Here is a 19,281-nt window from a genome sequence, read left to right on the forward strand (position 1 = left end):
GTTTATTGCACCTTTAAGTCATTGTTTTGAATGTTTAATGCAGTGCCTGAAGTGTTTACACTGTTGAAATTGAACTGTACAGTATTTGTACACAAATCTACCATAATTGATTTTCGGTTGGAAGATGTTTGGTGGCATTGCAGAAGCATAGATGACTCTTGTACCTTGACACGTTTCTCCTATCTGCACCTGTCAACAAGATATGTAACCCTGTGTCATGTTCATTCAGGGACTAACAAGACTGCAATTGTAACCGTCCTGTACTGGGCTCCACAGGTTAAGATATGTAAAAAATCAGCAATCAAGTATGAGAGAGCAAATCCAAATGTAAAAAATGTACCAATCTGTGCAAAATGTATTAATGGAGTATATTGTTTCTGAGGAAAAAAAGCTTGACCTCCTAGAACCACTGCCAGTATGGACATGATAAGATGTTGTGTTAATCCATCTAAACGTTGGATGTCATGTCACTCAGCAACAACACACGTCTTACTGCTCTCATTTGCTTGGCCTTGAATTAAACTTTGACGTGAACTGAATTCTGGGGGAAAAAACAACAACTGTGGATTGCTTTTATAAAATTGAATTAAAAATATATGATTAGAAAAGAGGGCCTGATTTGAAGATATGTGGCTAACGCATTTGTATTTCTTGAAATTGTATTTAATTGCATTTACTAATGTTTTCACCTATTATTTTGGCCTTTCTTTTATAGTAGTAATTTTATAGAATTAAAACAGTGAAAAAAATGAAAATGGATGTATAATTTCTAATAATACACCACTTCTGACCAACTGTGGGTTAAAGACTTTCCCCATCGGTGGTATGGAAGCCTGTGATGTCCTTTTCTTTTTTTTTTTTTTACACATCAGAAAATAATGATGACATATGATTAATCATTAATATATAATGAATAATGAGTGTGCTGAATAAAGTTCCAGTATTAGATTAATGATGGTAACTGATGGTAACTATTGTAAGAAAATATTGGTGTCAGGACACATGGAAAGGCACATTTCTCAGAAGAGAACAGTTGGTAATTGTTGATGCTGGAGTTTAAAGCCATATTTCTAATTGAATTCAAAGTAACAGACGGGTGAAGCAAATGTTTCCAAAGATGTTCAAAAGTTATGCTAAAGGCAAAAGAATAGTGGAAAATGGATGGTTGGACTGCTAGTTCAAGGAAAGTATCGGTTTTGGCACCAAGTGCTTGAACATGTCTTATATTACTGCATTTTGTTCTTTAACTCAAATTGTTAAAATGCACTTACTTAACCTTACAACTTTAACCAAAAATATATACACTGCTGTGCAAAAGTCTTAAACATGTTGCATTTTACTACTCTGATGCATTATGAGCATCAACAATTTACTCAAAGCCTCCACTAGTGTTTTCTACTATTATAACAACCTTGACTTGCATAAGGAAGGAAAAACATTGAGTGAAATAGTTCACATCACAAGATGTGGGTATCCAAAGCATAATCAACAAGTACAGAGAAACATCATCTGTAATTAACAAACCCAGGACTGGAAGACCCAAAAAGCTGTCTAACAAGGATGAGCAATACTTGAAGATAATATCCGTCAGGAATAGAAAGAAGACGAGCATTGAATTGACAACAGAACTAACAGAAGGCACAGGCGTCATTGTCCATCCATCAACAGTCCAAAGCACCTTTGACCATTGTTCCATAGTCCAATTTCTGTGTTCTTGTGCATATTTTAGCCTTTTAGTCTTGTTCCCCTTTCTTAACAGAGGTATTCTTACTTACTGCAACACATAATTTAAGTCCTGATTTCAAGAGTGTCCTTCATACTGTTGATTTTGATGGACAACGACACCCGTGCCTTCTGCAAGAGTAAATTTTTGATGCTCATAATGCATCAGAGTAGAAAAATGCAACATGTCTAAGACTTTTGCACAGCAGTGTGTATATGTGTATGTGTGTGTATATATATATATATAATATATATATATATATATAAATAAATAAATTTGCAGTGACATGAACACAAAAACAAAATTCTTCATCATACACGTATTTATTTAGCAAGCCAAAAAATTACATAAAATAAATACTTTGTATTTAAAGTGACTGAAGCTAACAAAATTCCATAAAACTGTATTTGTTGTGAAAGAAACACATGGTATGGTAAACATATACAGTGCTACCTCGTTCTAACTCACCTGATACAGTGCAGAATCGGTTATAACACAGTAAGGTCGTGTCTCCCATTTCCGCCATAATGCAACGTTCCAAATATACAGTATGAAGTACGGCAGACGGCAAAAAAAGAAAATCTTTTTCTGTTACAATGAAACTCGATGCGGTGGACAGATTAAGAAAAGGTGAAACTCAAGCAGCAGTTTCAAAAGATATAAATGTTGCAGAATCTGCTTTGCGTGGATGGTTAAAAGACAAAGAAAAACTTTTCTTGATGAGATTGACTCCAAAGAGGGCTGCTGCAGGAAAAATAAATGTGCTGCGCTAAAGAGTGAGACAAGCTGCTGTGTGAATGTGATGCTGTGAGAGTGCAAGACTGTTTGCTTTTGGTGTGGCCCAGACTAACGGACTGTGAATATTCATCCCAATAAACCGTGGATTCGAGTACCTTTGTGTCTCCTTCCTTCATTTTCCACCGTACGCTACAATATTAATTTGGCTTGTGGGCATTGTAAATCATTTTGGGAACAAAAATGCCAATATACGTTGTAAGGCGAAATGCAAACAATGCGGTCTCCGAATTATGAACCCTGGCATTGTATTCGTTCTTTTTGTTTTTCTCAAAACTTTATATCTGGTACTACACTTGCTTTGTCATGTGACCCCACGCCTTCAACGCCTTCTTTACCAACCAGCTGCTTCCTCTATTCACTGACCTGTTTTCAGCTAGTAACGTGCTTTGACCCAGAAGATACTGCTGAACAAATATGGTTTTTCCTTAATCCTTTATTGTAACTTGGCCGGAGTGACGAACATGACTCCAAATTTGGCTATTAATCACACAAACATCAAAAACGTTATTGCGGTAATGGTTGTACTTGGATTTTTAGATTTAGTGGCTATTGGGGAATAGAAATTAATATTTTCTTTTATATTTTGTATAGATTATTCCCAAGTGTCCTGAAGAGATTGATCATATGTTTGATGTTTGTACTATGTTTTGGATGATATAATTGTTTTGGAAGGCTGGAATAGCTAATTTTATATACATGTGAATGCAATTTCTGTATATTTTTTTATTTTTAAAATTTTGGTCACTTTCTTGGCGGAAAAATCTTTCAATGACCTTTTAAACTGTCTTTAAATCTTCAGTGTACACCACAATTAATAATCAAATATTATTATATCCAAACTGCCAGGTATTAGATTTGAAATGACTTCAAAAACATGCCACATGTGTTTTGACTTTCATTTTTTCTTGCTGTTTATCCAGTATCATATGTCGTTAGCTATTTTCCTCTTTGTCTGGTACTTTTTGCTTTATTTCGGTTAACCAAATCCCTTACAAACCTTTTAGAGCAGTTATGAGAGAAGTATATTAAATAAGTCAGTTTAAAGGCATTTTTACAAAACCATTATGTTTTAACTGCGGTAGACAAAAGCCTAGTGCCGGCAGAAATTCAGTTAATCAAATAAAAAAAAAACATTGACATCATAACTTTTGTAAATCAATTGTAAGTCGCTAAATAAATGAAAAGTTGAGTTTAATCTTTTCATGCATTTGACTGCTGGCAACAGCCTTTAACACATATGTAATGAACTGCATAAGCTGTTCATATTTGTGCTGCAGACATCACTTGTTGTTATTGTTGTTGTTGCAGGATTTCCATTTGAACAGAGTAGACATGGAAGTGTCCACTGGTCATGAAAACTCACCAGCTGGTGCAAGACCAAAGAAAAAGAACAAAAAAAGCTATGACTTGACAGCTGCTGATAAGTTTTGGCAAAAACATAAGGGCAGGTGGGTGCTCTCTTGAAAAAATAAAGTGTTAAATATTGAGTAATTATATATATATATATATATATATATATATATATATATATATATATATATATATATATATATATATATATATATATAATAGTGCTGGAACAAACACAGGATTTTCATGTTCGGATATTCGTTCAATGCATTAAAACCTTGCATGTTTGGCAATTCCCCAGTTTCTCTCCAAACTCTGGTTTATTAGAAGGATTACCTACATCTTTCCCTCTCTGTATGTGTAATGTGATGTGTTATTCTAGCCCTTTCCCGGAAGTAGCAGAGTCTGTACAGCAGGAACTGGATACATACAGGGCCCAAGAAGATGAGGTTAAACATCTTAAAAGCATCATGGTAAGAATGTTGTCAAGTGATACAAATTAATTACGCACAAATGTGTGTTTAAAAAAAAAAAAAAACACCTTTATTTCTAACATTTGAATGAATACTGTGATAGGGTGCTGTTATCATTGTACAGTACCTTTTATACACGGCTGAACATTACTGGATTCAATGAGCACTACGTCAGTACAATTGGCAGCCTTACATAAAGGAAAACTTGGAGTGAATGTACAAGTATTTGATTGCACCATTGTGGGGGATCCAGGCAGAGACTTGGTCATGGATAATAAGAACGCATGTCTCCAAAGTTGTCAGTACCTCATTGTTATCATGCATGCTGAATTTATCACCTAAAATAATAAGGGGCACTAATCCAAAGTTTAAAAAAAAAAAAGACATCTGAAAAAATAGAGAGGTAAGAAACAAATCCCACAGCTAATTAATAATTATCGTCATCATCTTAACCGCTCTAATCACTACATTCTAGATTATATAAAGCTTCATTTACTCCCCCATACATATTTATGTAAACTCTCAAGACCTTTTTAAAAATGTATAATACAACATTGTTGCACAGATCTGTGGTAGTGAACAACAGTAGGGCAATAGATTGCAATCTGTTTCAAACACTAGATGCTTGAATACATGCACAAAGAGCTATTGTTTAATATCTTCGCACACAGTAACTATGTTTGTAATGGCTAGTTCCGCAAGCTTATGCAGAGAAGTAGGAGAATGTCATGGATATTGTATTTTTTTTTTTATATAAATGAGAGGTGTATGTTTATTATATATCCTTTGCTATGTCTAGTAACTGTGTATGGATTATGCCTGACATTTTTTTTGGTTTTGCACAGGGGCTAGAAGGAGAGGATGAAGGTGCAATCAGTATGTTATCTGATAACACAGCAAAGCTTACCTCTGCAGTAAGGTAGATAAGCATGTTCAGAACTTTTTTCAGTATGAAATGTATAAACAGTGCTTTGCCTTTTCACCTCCGTTCTGATCTCATGGAACACTGCTATTTCGTTGTGCCACTTGTGCATTATATATTAGACGTAAAGAGTAAATGTGTTTTTGTTTACGACTGTAAGTCACCCTGGATAAGGGCGTCTGCTAAGAAATGAAGAATAATAATAATAATAATAATAATAATAATAATAATAATAATAATAATAACTTCAAAAAGCTAGTGTGACAAAATTACATTATCTTGATTTAAGATAAAGTTGAATATTTCTATCCTGAACCTTCATCAAAACTTTTGTTTGTTTGTTTGTTTGTTTATTTTAAAGCTCCCTTCCAGAGTTGCTTGAGAAAAAGAGACTTATTGACCTTCATACAAATGTTGCAACAGCTGTGTTAGAACACATTAAGGTAAGCCTGTCCTAGTATTCCTACTGCTGCATATATGACTCTACGAACAAGAATGTGTGTTTTATTTAAAACATGTGTATTAGGCTCATGCCAATATTTGTTATTTTTCTATTCTGTTAAAAATATGTATAATGCCCTTCCTGTGAAGTGATTGGAATACGAAGTCAAAAACAAACAGAAATGTCCAAAGCTTGCCATCAGTAGGACCACACAAAAATAAAGCTATTGGAACAAGTTGTTCTTTTTTTAGGTTCAGATTCAGGTTGCTGATCAAGTCTTTCAGATCGAAAGAAACAGCTGTTGAAAAGGCTTTATTTTCTCTTTAAGTTTCCTGTAATATCACATTGCCAACATTACAGAATGCCAACTTTCTTATTCTGTTGGTATTTTAGTTTTCAGTGGATATTTCTTCATTCTTTCTCTTTGATGCATTACTGTTGTTATATTATTTGTAGGAACTTGGTGCCCCTTTTGTTTGTATTTGCACTTGATATAGGATTCTAAAGAAGCCACAATCAAATAGTTTGAGTTACTGTACTTTTACGAATGGTACTGCCTTGATCAGAGTGACCTCTCCAGCTCACAGACAGGCAGACGACACATGTGTATTTAGAGGAAAGTGTGCCTAGAAACAAACAATAATAAATGCTCTCCAGTAAACTTTAGAAGAGATAATTGTCCACATGAGATTTTATCACACAACAAAACATCTTCTAAGGGCCTATCCTTTCGATGTTGTGTTGTTCTGGCACCGAAAGACACCCCAGCAGCTAGAATGGGCTATTCTTCGGGGTTAGGTATGGAATAAATCAGACATCTGAAGTGTTTACTGAAACTCTTAGTTCTGTTTTAATATGAGCTGTCACATTTGATTGTACTATATACTCACTCACTCCATCTAAATAAACTCTTAATGTTTTTTAAGAATATGTTTATAATAAGGGTTGTCAGTTATTATACTTTGAAAAGAAAGACACTTTCCCTTGGCTCATTTAAGTTACTTCAGGCATTGACAGATGAATCAAGTTGAATGTATTACATCATGCAAAAAGACGAGGGTCTCATCTGCTACAACTTAAAACACTTGTGAAGATGCCAGGTTAACTACAAGTGCCTCGGTGTCCGTCAAGTTTTGGTAGCTATCTTTTGTCTTTTACTAAAAATAATACACTGCTACTGTGTAAATATAACCACTGTAACAGATACAAGGGCTGACCTAATTTTAGCATTAGGTGCTGGAATAATTACTTCCCTTTGTGGCTCTATTTTATGTTTTAAACTAAAATCAGTTGCAAAAAGATTTTGGTGGAAATTTCAATGATCTAACCACCCTTGCATCCATCCTGATGGTGTTTTACCCAGGAGCAAAATCAAAAAGAAAAAGTAATGTAAGTACACAAAAATGTGAATAATTGATGATAAAAAAAATGAATTAAATCATGAAATTTCTTTCCTCTTAAAGTCCTTCAGCTGAATGGAAAAAGCAATGCTATAAACAAGCTGCTATAAACAAGTTGTCTTTCAAAAGAAGAGTTCCAGAGGATGACGACATGATGTAATAGTGTCTGTCTACAAAATCTGTATTGCTCTACTGCACCCTAAACAAGATTTAAGTGTAGAAATAAAAGTATTTGTGTGGGCCCACTGGTATCTACTATGGATATTCAGTAATAGTTTGACTTCAAAGTAAAGTATGTACCACAGTGCACTATGGGATTACTGCAACAGGTCCAGTCATTGACATTGTTTCATGAGCTTTTAGTGTTTGATGTGACTGAGACTGTGGGAGAGCATCTACTGCTTGATTTTGATTTTGGCTCAAGTGGTTGTTTTTTTCTTAAAAAAAACAAGTCAAGAAATAGGATAGGCAGTGAGTGTCCTGCCATGAGAACATAGCAGTTAGGTTTTGAAAAATACCCAGCGTTGTCAAAATGACACCATTTAACATTTTGGATAAAAAACAAAAAAACACTTATGTAATACCCCAGGAAACTGTTCTGTGATTTCCTGCGATTTTAATTAACAGGCAGCCAATGGATAAGCAATTCTGCAATTCTATACTTTTAATACACACATATCCATCAAGTATTGAGGCAGTGTTGGTGTAGAGGGTTACACCCTGTAGTAAAAATGGGTATCATTTTTTTTTTTTCTTTGAGTTAGCATAAATCTTGATATTCATGAATAGATAATTCATAATATTTTGAGCAAACAATTGCAGCAGTATCCCAAAATGGTCTGTTTTCTAAGTTTCAATTTTACACTAGTCAGACCCCTAAAATATCATGGTATGCTTGAATAGCCCCATGTTCACATAACACACAAAATTGCCCCAAATATTATCCATTTATTTCCAAACACAAAACCGTTGGACATCACCAAATTAATAAATATGATCTGATGTCTTTACCTACCAGCTGACACTTGAATTATACAAGATAAAATAAAGGGTTTTGAGTTCATCCAACTCTTAAGAATGATACACGTTTAGACATTTTAACAGTCGAGTAACTGGGAAATCTCAGTGACTGTAATTCCTGAATGCCTCAATTATGTGATATTTCCTTGAAACGTATTCGCAGACCCGCAAACTTGATGTTTACTTTGAGTGTGAAGAAAAACTGATGAGCAAATCTACACTGGACAAATCTTTGCTGGACATGATCAGTGATCCAGATGGTAGGTACAGAAACTGCATGATTTTATAAGCAAAATGTTAAACAATGAGTGCAAGCTCAGGATGTAACTATATTACTGCATCCTTCTTGAAGCAGAGGGTTTACTTGTATCCCATGTTCTCAAATCAGTTAAGCTACGTCCTGATTTGGTAGGAATTATTTGGCTGTACAGTCCTTTTGGGTTTAAGTTTTTCATACTGATCTCACTTTTGCAAAACTTCCTTTCAAGGAAAACTCTTATAAAAGCCTGGTGCCAATAACAGTTGTGTGTTTGAGACTGTGTACTTCCTGTTGGAAGAATCAGTAGCAGTTTGATTAAAGAACAGGATTCGGGCCAGTGAGCAGTATGTCTGTTTATCAAGTACATCTGAATAGTATCTGCTGCTGTAGTTACTGAGGCTTTTAAACAAACATTGAAAGATATTTCCTAAGCATGCAGAATTCTGTTTTCATTTGAAAGATGTTGCCTGGTTCAGAAATTTAAGATTTGTTCAAGCAAGTACTGTATTCCCTCGAACTTAAGATGCAGCCCAAATGTACCACCCTCACTTTGAGGAAAAAATAAAACATCAAATAAAGATGCATTTACAAAAATACAACCTCAATTCCGCATGTAAGAAAATGTTGTATGGAAGCAGTTTGCGTCTGTCTGCTGTCACACAGAGCGTTACAGTTATGCGCTGCTTCTCATTTCCAGTCGTGATGACTCACACCTATTTTTCTCCCTGTTTCTGAACTGTGGTATTGTTTTCATGTCATGGGTGATTTGAGATCGGGCAGTAACGTTTTTGTTCTTTTCTCGGGCAGCCAGTTACGTTCCTGTTTGTGTACTTGAGCAGTCAAGTCTTTTGTTGGCGATTTTTTTTTTTTAAGATGCAAGCCATTATTGAGGGGGAAAAATTGTTAAAAAGTGCGTCTTAAATTCGAAGGACTATGGTGTTGTGTTTAGCACCAATGTAAAATAAAACAATAACCAACTAGAATTGTGTCTTTATGGATTCTGTTTTGGTTTAGCATATTAAAGGTTCATTTAAGTAAGGTAATGCATAATTTAAAAGCTTTTTAATCTCAGTGGCCTTTTAAAATGTTTTTTTTTTTTTTAATTAGCCTAATCAATTATACTACAAATAAATGGATGAAAGTGCAGATTCATAAATATCAAAGGGTCACACAATAATAATAAAGAAAACACCGTAAATGCACAATAGTAATATTGGAAAAGCATTTAAAGTATAATATTACTATCTAGTCTTTTTTTTTTTGTACATTTTCTGGGGGATCACTTTGGAAGCCTTCATAATGTCTTTTTTATTATTTCCAAGTGTAGCTATAAAACTGGCATTAAATAGTCAGATTTGGGAATATTAAACAATTTCAGACCAAAGTTTTGCTAGCATTTGGCTAGTACCTCATGATGATGTCTGCTATTTTGTGTTTTACGTGTCTCAATGTTGCATGACCATGACCATGTACAGTAGCAACGTGTTTTGTAGGAATAACATTATGGAACATGTCCATATACTTAGACCTTAACAATTTAATTTTTTAGCTTGCTTGTTGTATTTTTTATACACTGGGAAGCATCTTGGTAATATAGGCGAAATATATTTTATGCTCATCTTTGTCTTTAAATTATTTATATTCCCAAATACGTCATTTGGCATGATAGAGGGGATCTGCAATCGTTAATGTACATTCATTTATAAATAGTTGATGAACAAAATGTATTTTAAATTGGTATTTAATTATTTTATTTTTTTGCTGAAAACTCACACGTCTCTTTTTAGTCAATTTAAATAATTACTGGCAAGATGTATTTATTTTTTTAGTCGGGATTCATACACTCATGCTGAATCACAAAATCTAGTCTAGCGTTTCATGACAAAATGGAAAAAATGAAGGAAGGGTATTCAGTCATACTAATGAAAGATTTCAGGCAAGAAATTAAAGTGATGACATATGTAAATGTAAAAAAAAATAAAGAAAATAGCTCCTAGCTGAAACGAAAGAAAGATCTGTGTGTTTTTGCTGTCAGACGCGAGTTATTTGAAGAAAATAGCCAGCAGATTTGTGCTTTATGTGATGGTTACATTTTTGCTTGTCATTAGGCAGGTGAAGCCAGTTAGGCAGACGGAAAGAGACAATTGCTCTCATGTGAGGAAGTAAAATATGCACATCAATTAATAAATTATATTCCTCAGTCTCTTGCCAAGCACAGTTTCTTTTTACATGCATATTAACCTACATTTTAAATTGTGATTAATCAAATTTCAAAGCAAAAATGCATAACAAGCAAACAGTGATTGTGCCAGTGGACCTCTGACTTGTAATGTGTAGCTTCTGTTCTGTTGAGAGCTACTCTTATTATAAGCTATTGCTTACCAAATTGTCATGAAACTTACTATTAACTTTTTAGCATTGATTCTTGAGAGTATCAGATTCTGGAGATATGGAGGGGGGGGGGGGGGGTCTGTCTCTCTTTTCATCCATCCATCTGTATGTCACACTTATATATTAGAATTCACCCATCATTCCAGCATGGTGAGTGAAATGTGTGTAGGAAATGGATAAACTAGTCCTATTCAATTGCCATCCAATTTGAGAAACAGTAGTTGTATTATCATTATTTTATTTTCATCAGTAACATTGTAATTATCTATCAGGGATTGAGGGTATTATAGTGCCATTTTATCCAGGTGATATTTTCATAAAATGATTCAAAGGCATTGCTACATTTACAGTATTACATTTTAGAATAATTGAAGAAAAAAAGGATATTTTGATAACCAATGATGTTAGCTGTTATGACTGATGCAAGTTCCCAAAAGAAGAGACAAGAAAAATATATGTGTTCAAATACTGTCTATAGGGAGTAGAATATACCAGCATGAAATACATTGTTTTTAACCTGGCCTTAGCAATAACACAGCTCGTACTACTATCTGTACGTTTTCTATAATTTTTTCTATAATTTTTTCTATAATTTCTATAATTTTCTATAAGTGTTGTCCAGTGAAAATTAACAGTTTCACTGCTAATATTGAGTTAACTAACCATTTTGCTTCATGTTTACAAGCTACTGAATTCTATCAAATATGCTATTCCCCTTACATTATGCCTCAAGAGATAATTGTTCACAACAATTTACAATTGAGCTAAAGGATTCCTTTCTCCTGCTTCATTACATTTTGAGTTTACAAAATGTTTACAACCTCATTTTCAATTTCCACAGCGGGCACTCCTGAGGATAAGATGAGACTGTTTCTGATCTATTACATCAGTTCACTACAGCCACCCTCGGAGGTATTTCATCTTATTTTAATACCATATATTATTTAGGATATGTTCGGAAAACCAATACTTTGCTCCTTCATTAAGCCTGTCTAATATTAGGTTCTCAGTTTGTCCCCATTGCAATACTAAAAGTATATCACATATGTTGTTTACAGTTTGACCTGGAACAGTACAAAAAAGCATTAACTGATGCTGGATGTAACCTTTCTCCTTTAAACTACATCAAGCAGTGGAGGTAAGCAACTTTTATATAGTTATATATATATATATATATATATATATATATATATATATATATATATATATATATATATATATATATATATATAATATAATATAATATAATATAATATATATATATATATATATATATATATATATATATATATATATATATTATATTATTTATATATATATATATATATTATATTATTTATATATATATATATATATATATATATATATATAATATATATATATTATAATTATAATTATATATATATATATATATATATATATAATTAAAATCTTGAATTTATGTTAATAGATAGATAGATAGATAGAATGAGGAAAAAAAAAGTATTAAATTAAGAAGCTGCTTTTACTTAAAATGTCTTGGAAACATTGCATAATGAAGCCTCTTTTCTCAACCAAATGAAATATTAGTTAAACAAGTCAAAAGTATGTTCTTTCATAAACATTGTTAATCAAAACAAATAGCATTAGTATCCCAATTAAACAAATTAATAATGTGTTTTTTTTCTCTAATGTCAGAGCTTTTGCCAAAATGGCTGCAGGGCCAACTAACTACGGCAACAGTGGAACTAAAACAATGGGGTAAGCACCCTTTGGGGGTTTTATGTGCCATGCTAGGAATTATAATTGATTACGCAAGAACCACTGTGATAGACGTTCAAGTCAATATTTGTCATTTTCCTTGGACCTAAATTGGAGGTAAAGTACTATACAAGATTCATAGAAGGAAATTGTCACTCTTAGAGTTTGTGGTCTGTTTTCTATAAACTAGCATTTTGTACACATCAGAGTGGCTTTGAAATATACAGTTGTGAAGAGGCAAAAACAAATGTTGTTTTTTAAATGCTCAATAGCCTAGCTATTCCTCTACATATAATTAAAAATATATATATATACCGTAAAAAATGTTGAATAAGTCGATTTTCTAGACATTTTTGCGGGGCCCGTAAAAGGGGGGGGGGGTGACTCATACACCGGTGCGATGTATGCGCCGATGTGTCTAATATTAAACTACTGTACCAGTGCCACAATGGGATTACTACAGCCACGGTTATGTCTCACACAAACATAACTGTCAACAACCCAATTTATTTGTTCAGGATCTATGGCATTCAGGTTATGTTGTTAGGTAGAAACACAAAACCGCTGTTCTAATTAAAAGTTTAAATTTCTTACTCTCAATACCCTTCGTCATTTTGAATGTTAAACGCAAGCTTTCAGACTCTTGACTGACCTCCTCTCAAAAACCGCTATACTGTTTCACTTAGTGTTAACACAATAGCTGTCAGTCTCTGTGAATGTCCTTATTCTCACCCTCCCGAACCATTGATTAGATTGGTTAGAAAGCCAAGTAGTAAACTTTTCAAGTTTACTGTTCGTTGTAACTGCAATGCTATAATAATACAGGTGACTTTGAGACTGGATAAAGTAGGACAGTAAAGAAAAAAAAAAAAAAAATGAAATGCCTACTCAACAGATTTGAAATTGCATTTTGTTGAATTTGCCGAAATGCATGTTAATCGCAATTCTGAAAAAACATTACGTGACTGGAGATGAAACAAACACAAACTTTAAAATGGCCAAAGAAAAACAAGCTGATAGGATGAAAGTGTTTATGGCACAATAGAGAAAACATTTTGTTTGAATGACTTTAATACATACTGTAACTTGTTCTACATGTCAGTGCAACACATTGGTACACTTGTAAAGTATGTGTATGGTTATGGTTGTGATTAACAAAACAAAATGAATGTATTTGTACAGCTGGAAATTGAATGCAATTGAATGGTGCACTGTTTAGTTTATTTTTTTTATTTTTTTTTATTTATTTTTTTTGCTTTTAATTGATGAAGCAACACTGTTTAATTATTTTTCTTTTAAATTTGAATTCATACAATGAATTTGTAAAAGCCAATGCAGCGGGAACTATTGTCTAAGTATGGTTTTGGAAAGAAATGTTCAGTAAAGCAAAGAAGATATGTTCTTGAACGTGTTTGGGTACTTGATAAGCTAAAATAAAATTTTAGTTTTCCTAAAATTGAAGCCTCGAAGTGGGGAGCGACTTTTACGCCAGTGCGACCTATAAACCGATTTTTACGGTATGCCCTGCACACGTTGAAGTGAGTTTTTCATTACTGTGTTTTGATCCATCACAAGTGCTATGGTCACAGAGCAGATGTTTTAAAATCATTCCTGATTTAATAAATATATATAAATAAATGTCTTAAAGCAGCTTATTTATTTTCTTCATGCTGTTTAAATTCTGTCATTGGCATTTCATAATGTAAGTGGTCACAGTATATCTGTTCAGGACTGCTGTGGAGGCTGAAATGGTTTACCAGCAGGTTTGTGAACCGTGTGTTTAATTTCTTTGTTTCGGTTCCAGGCTGTTTTCAAGGGTAATGAATTCAGGGTCCCAGTTTGTGATGGAAGGAGTGAAGAATCTAGTATTGAAGCAACAAGTGAGTAGAACTGTAGCAGATGTATTGTGCAAAATCTGTTCTGACTTTATGAATAATACATTGAGGGATTACATTTGAATAACAAATGAAAAGGGTGTGTGCTACATATTGTATGTGTTTTGAATTGTTTGCCTATAGCATGTAACTAACATTTTAAAATATGATATATACATTTCTTGACACCCTTGACTTTAGCCTTCTGAAAATTATTCAGTGGTCAAACAAAGCTTCTTTAAAATTAATAACTTGTATTCATAAATTCTAGAAATATAAAAGGAAGCAAATGTAGCAGGTTTTTTTAATAATTTTTTTTCGCCCTACAGAATTTGCCAGTGACTCGCACCCTGGACAGCCTCATGGACATGAAATCCAACCCTGTAAGTTATTCAATCATTTTGTTTATGAATCAATTTAAAAGGTTATTTTTTTAAGGTTGCTTTGGAATTGAAGTTGCTTTATTGAAAAAAAGCCAGGAAAATACTTTCAATACTGGATCATGGGGAGGTTGAATGCTACAAATATCTCTTCATTAGGAATGTAACACAAATTATCTTTGATGCTGGCATTCAGATTGTATTTGATATGCATTCGATGTGTGGAAAAGTTTGGTTTTGTTTTTCATTTTGTTTAAATACCACTCGCTGGAAGAAGTATCTCTTTATTCCCCATCTTTTTCACTTTTTGTTTTTTAACCTAATTTTACTTTTTATATAATATAATTTTTTCTACCCATCTTCCTAAAAAAAAAAAAAAAAAATCTTAGCAGCATATGAAATGTATATAGGTGTACATAATCATATCTGAATGAAAAGAACAAAGGTAAATCTTTAAATACTGGGCCTTAGTGGCACCCCTGCATATTGCGGTGCTTATCCAGACCCTGATGCAGAGATGTTGTACAAAGGTTTGGAACACCTGCACATTTATATAGAATTTATTGTCATAAATTGGCACCTTCCTCATTATTTTGCTGTAAGATTTTAGAAACATATATATTTGGAAACTGGACCCCTCCAGAAATTTAAATTCAGCGTTAATATAATAAAAACACATTCTTTGCAACATTACTCGTGTCTGGATCGAAGCTCCCTTTTTGTCTTCTAATTACCCCTTTTGCTTCTTTGCTGTTACTGATGCCTGACATTTTATGTCTAGCCATTTATTATATTTAATTTAAATTGAAGTACTGCCAACAAATAAGATATTTAGTTAGAAAAAATGATTAGAAACAAGAGTTTGTTTTGAATTGTGGATGGAACAGTCTAGAGACTTCCTTAAACAGTAAAATGTGCTTGTCTGTGGTTTATTCAAAATGTCTTTTGCACTTTGCACAACCGTAGTATGCACATGTTTTAGATTCATAATAAATTAAAAGCAGACTTGCCAGTCTGGTAATGATTTTTCATATTGCAAATAGTCTTGTTAAGTCTCATTCTCCATAGGGTTATTTTAAATCACAGAATACAGCGTGTCTTTCTGACTTGCAGTATACCACTGCATTATCTCCAAGTTTCAAAACCTCTTGTTCACATATATTGTATAGCTATGGCCAAAAGTTAGCTGTATGTAATCTAGCATTATGTGTACCATAATGTACCAGTGAAATACTGGACACTGAAATGATTTGAATGGTGTAGGTTTCATTATAATTTATTTTTCTGTTGCATTTTTTTAAATGCATTCACAGTATACATTTTCATACTCTTGTTTTTAAAGTAATAAAACAGACCTAGCCAATAAAGCCTCTTTAGTAGACGTAAGGATCTTCTGCCACAGTCTATCCCATATCAGAAATTGAAAACTGTTCAAATCAAAGATTTGGATCAGAGCCTCATTTACAGCAATGACTTGTATTACTGACAGCTTGTGCAGCATGTGTCTGAAAGGAAAAGGTATATTTAAAATGTCTCTTTGTTAATATTTATATATTCCAATTTAAAATGTTAAAATGGAGTGCGTGGAGGAACCACGACAATGTAAGTAAAATTGGTACGTTTCTGTAACAGCATTCTGAAATCTTAGTTGTTATAAACACCTATTTTAATGCAATTTACATTTAAATGTAATGTATTTTTTTTCAGGAATAGTGCTGCCATCATAGCATGCTACCTTTATTTTTGATTGTAAACATAGCCACTGTCCACCATGGCCAAGGTTTAGACAGTTCTCTAAATAATACATCCTGAAAATACTGCATATAAAATGTTTTAACACAGCAGCACAGCAACTAGTGCAGTTTTGTTTTGCCATGGTTAGAAATGTTCAGCATAATTTTAAATAATTGCATGTGAATGTTTCATTTAATTTGAAGAGCCGTTTTGTACTGCTTCACAGGAAACGGATGACTACAGATATTTTGATCCCAAAATGCTTCGTGGCAGTGAAAGGTGAGATGGCTTCAAGTCGTCTTTTTGCATATTTCTGAACACCTGTCGCTTGTCACTCTGGACAGCTGTCAAGAAGAGCATTCAATTCAGAATAACATGACATTGGTATAAATCAGAAATGGATGATATATTCTAAACATGCAAAGTTTGCTATGTGAAATACAGAATTGACTTTTAGGGCTTAAAGTTCATTTTTTAACATTCTGAGTGTGTCCTTTCCTTTAGAATGGATAAGTTCTTAAATAACACATTTGACTACATTCCAAAGCTATTTACTCCAAATCATGATTTTTCTGTTTGTAATTCTTGTGTGTGTTTTTCTTTTCTGGAAAATATATTCTAATGACGATTCAGAGTAAATAGCTTTGAGAATCTAACCTATTTGTCCGTTCCTCCATTAGCTGTATTTAAGTTGGCCCTTGTAGCACTGGAACATTTCCAAAGATAATAGAAGTGGCTAATACAGAGTCGCGATTCTCAAGAAGATGTTCTCTGTTTGCCTAGCAGATTTTCAAACTGATTTTCTTTACAAACATGGTGTATCCTTTATATATTCAACATAATGGACCATATTTACAAAGAATAACACAATAACAAACTGTCACATTGGTAGTTTGGTAGTGAAAAAAGCTGTGAAGAAAATGTAGCCCATGTATGTTGGAACGTTTTGCTGACTAGTTTCTAAGACAGCTTTGTGTAAATTTGTGGATTTTCTACATCTGGAAAATACTGTCTGCTGCTTAGATTCATTGTGTTCCTTAATGTGTGCCTGGCCTCTTAGAGTGGTTAGAGGCACAATTACTGACAGACATAACAGAGTGGACTGAATACGAATCCTTTTATCTTCAAGAAAGCAAGCTTGCACTTGAAAGCCTCTGCTGTTAGGTTATGGTACGAACATGGCACACAACGCTCCGCTTACAAAACTGATACAGTTTTGCATCCCTAAATAGCAGAAGCAAATCTGTTTTGTGGGCAACACTTACAATTGAAGTTTCTCTGCACTAATTGCTTAAGAAATTACACAAGGCATCTATCCTTTTATAAATCATTCCTTTTGTTAGGTGGGTAACTGGGAACCCTAAATCCATGGCAAACATAATAAGACAACAGTTAGCACTTACCAAGATTCAGTAATCAGGATAAAATGGGAGAATAATCATTAAGCTTTTGAATGCGGTGGTTATTTTTTATTTATTTTTTTAGAAATTGTACTAATGACTTCAGGTTAGATTACAGACACAATAATTAGGACTGCTACCAAATTACCAAGCAATATATGGATTTCAAAGAATTTTTTTTTTTTTATATGAATACATTATATTCCTTTCAAATACCACGTAGCAAGATGTATTTGTGTCAATTTACTTAACACAATAAATGTCCTTCCTAAACATGCTTGAAATAATTCCAGTAAAAATGTTTAATGAAGTTTATGTTCCTAAGAGCACATGTTCTGCAGAGATGCTCTTGGAATTTTAGTGTGAATAAGATACCAAATGACAAAGATAACGGTATCTGCCTTTGTGATTGGGACTATTTTTAAAACATAAAGATATATGCCTTATTAAAGAGGCTGCATAGAAAGTTGTTGGGCATTATTCCTTACCAATTAAAACTGGTAGTAAGGAACCGGTTTTAATACAGGTGCATTTTCAATTGAATATGTGTCTCATTTCCAGCATATCTTTTTCTATTTATAGTTCTGTCCCAAGAAACAAGAATCCATTCCAAGAGGTAAGTCATACAGAAAAGCTTACTAGATACTTTGACTAGTTCATTGTTATTTTTGAAGGGGAAATATCATTCATATCGTATGTATACTACCTGAATTATGCTTCCCTGGTTAACTGTGCACCTTTTTGTAGCTCAGTAATTCTTTTGTGTTTTCAGTTTGTGTAAACTTGCGTACAGCCCCTAATGAATCCTGGTTCACTGCCATGATTAAGAGCGGTTTGTTTTTTCTTGCCAGAATCCTGCTGAAATGTTGAGATTACACCGTAGCACAAGCAAGAAAGTTTTAGTACCCAAATTGGGACTGCTCAAGAGAGGAGCTTCAGTGCCCTTTCAGCTGTGAGAAGTGAAAAAAGCAGGTCTCCTAATGGGTATAATGGCCCCTTGAAAAGCACTGGATCCCCACATAGTGGCAGCGAAAACATTTGAAAAGTCTGATTTTAGGGTTTGACAGGCTGAATTCATAAATTAAATATAGATATATATTAAACAGTTTGGTTTGGTCATAGTTCAAGTTGATTTCTACGCTTGTAAAAGAAATGCAAAGTTTTTTGGTTTTTTTTTTGGATTTCAGAAATTAATAGATAAAATACTCCCTTTATAACGCCATTGTCAGTAGCCATAGTTACAAGAATGTTCTTTCTGTGTTCCACCTGGTAATGAATATGAAAGGACTACTGTAATGGCACTATGGGGCAAATGAGAAAGGGGAAGCACTGTGTAGACATGCTGGAAGTACTAACATGGTCATTTTGATTTATA

General features: G+C 33.5%; 1 protein-coding gene across 2 annotated transcripts in view; it reads left to right on the top strand.

Moving 5' to 3' along the window:
* LOC117422480 (sec1 family domain-containing protein 1) overlaps positions 1 to 19,281 on the top strand; it is a 30,535-nt gene that overhangs the window by 8,743 nt on the left and 2,511 nt on the right. For both annotated transcript variants that reach the window (XM_034037588.3, XM_058987646.1), the window contains exons 11-22: positions 3,830 to 3,969; positions 4,254 to 4,344; positions 5,190 to 5,263; positions 5,628 to 5,709; positions 8,292 to 8,388; positions 11,620 to 11,690; positions 11,837 to 11,916; positions 12,456 to 12,518; positions 14,323 to 14,398; positions 14,722 to 14,775; positions 16,733 to 16,785; positions 18,489 to 18,522. In XM_034037588.3, the coding sequence (XP_033893479.2) occupies positions 3,830 to 3,969; positions 4,254 to 4,344; positions 5,190 to 5,263; positions 5,628 to 5,709; positions 8,292 to 8,388; positions 11,620 to 11,690; positions 11,837 to 11,916; positions 12,456 to 12,518; positions 14,323 to 14,398; positions 14,722 to 14,775; positions 16,733 to 16,785; positions 18,489 to 18,522 (915 nt within the window). The remainder of the gene's footprint in view (positions 1 to 3,829; positions 3,970 to 4,253; positions 4,345 to 5,189; positions 5,264 to 5,627; positions 5,710 to 8,291; positions 8,389 to 11,619; positions 11,691 to 11,836; positions 11,917 to 12,455; positions 12,519 to 14,322; positions 14,399 to 14,721; positions 14,776 to 16,732; positions 16,786 to 18,488; positions 18,523 to 19,281) is intronic.

Source organism: Acipenser ruthenus, chromosome 15 (genome assembly GCF_902713425.1).
Source record: "Acipenser ruthenus chromosome 15, fAciRut3.2 maternal haplotype, whole genome shotgun sequence".
Lineage (NCBI taxonomy): Eukaryota > Metazoa > Chordata > Actinopteri > Acipenseriformes > Acipenseridae > Acipenser > Acipenser ruthenus.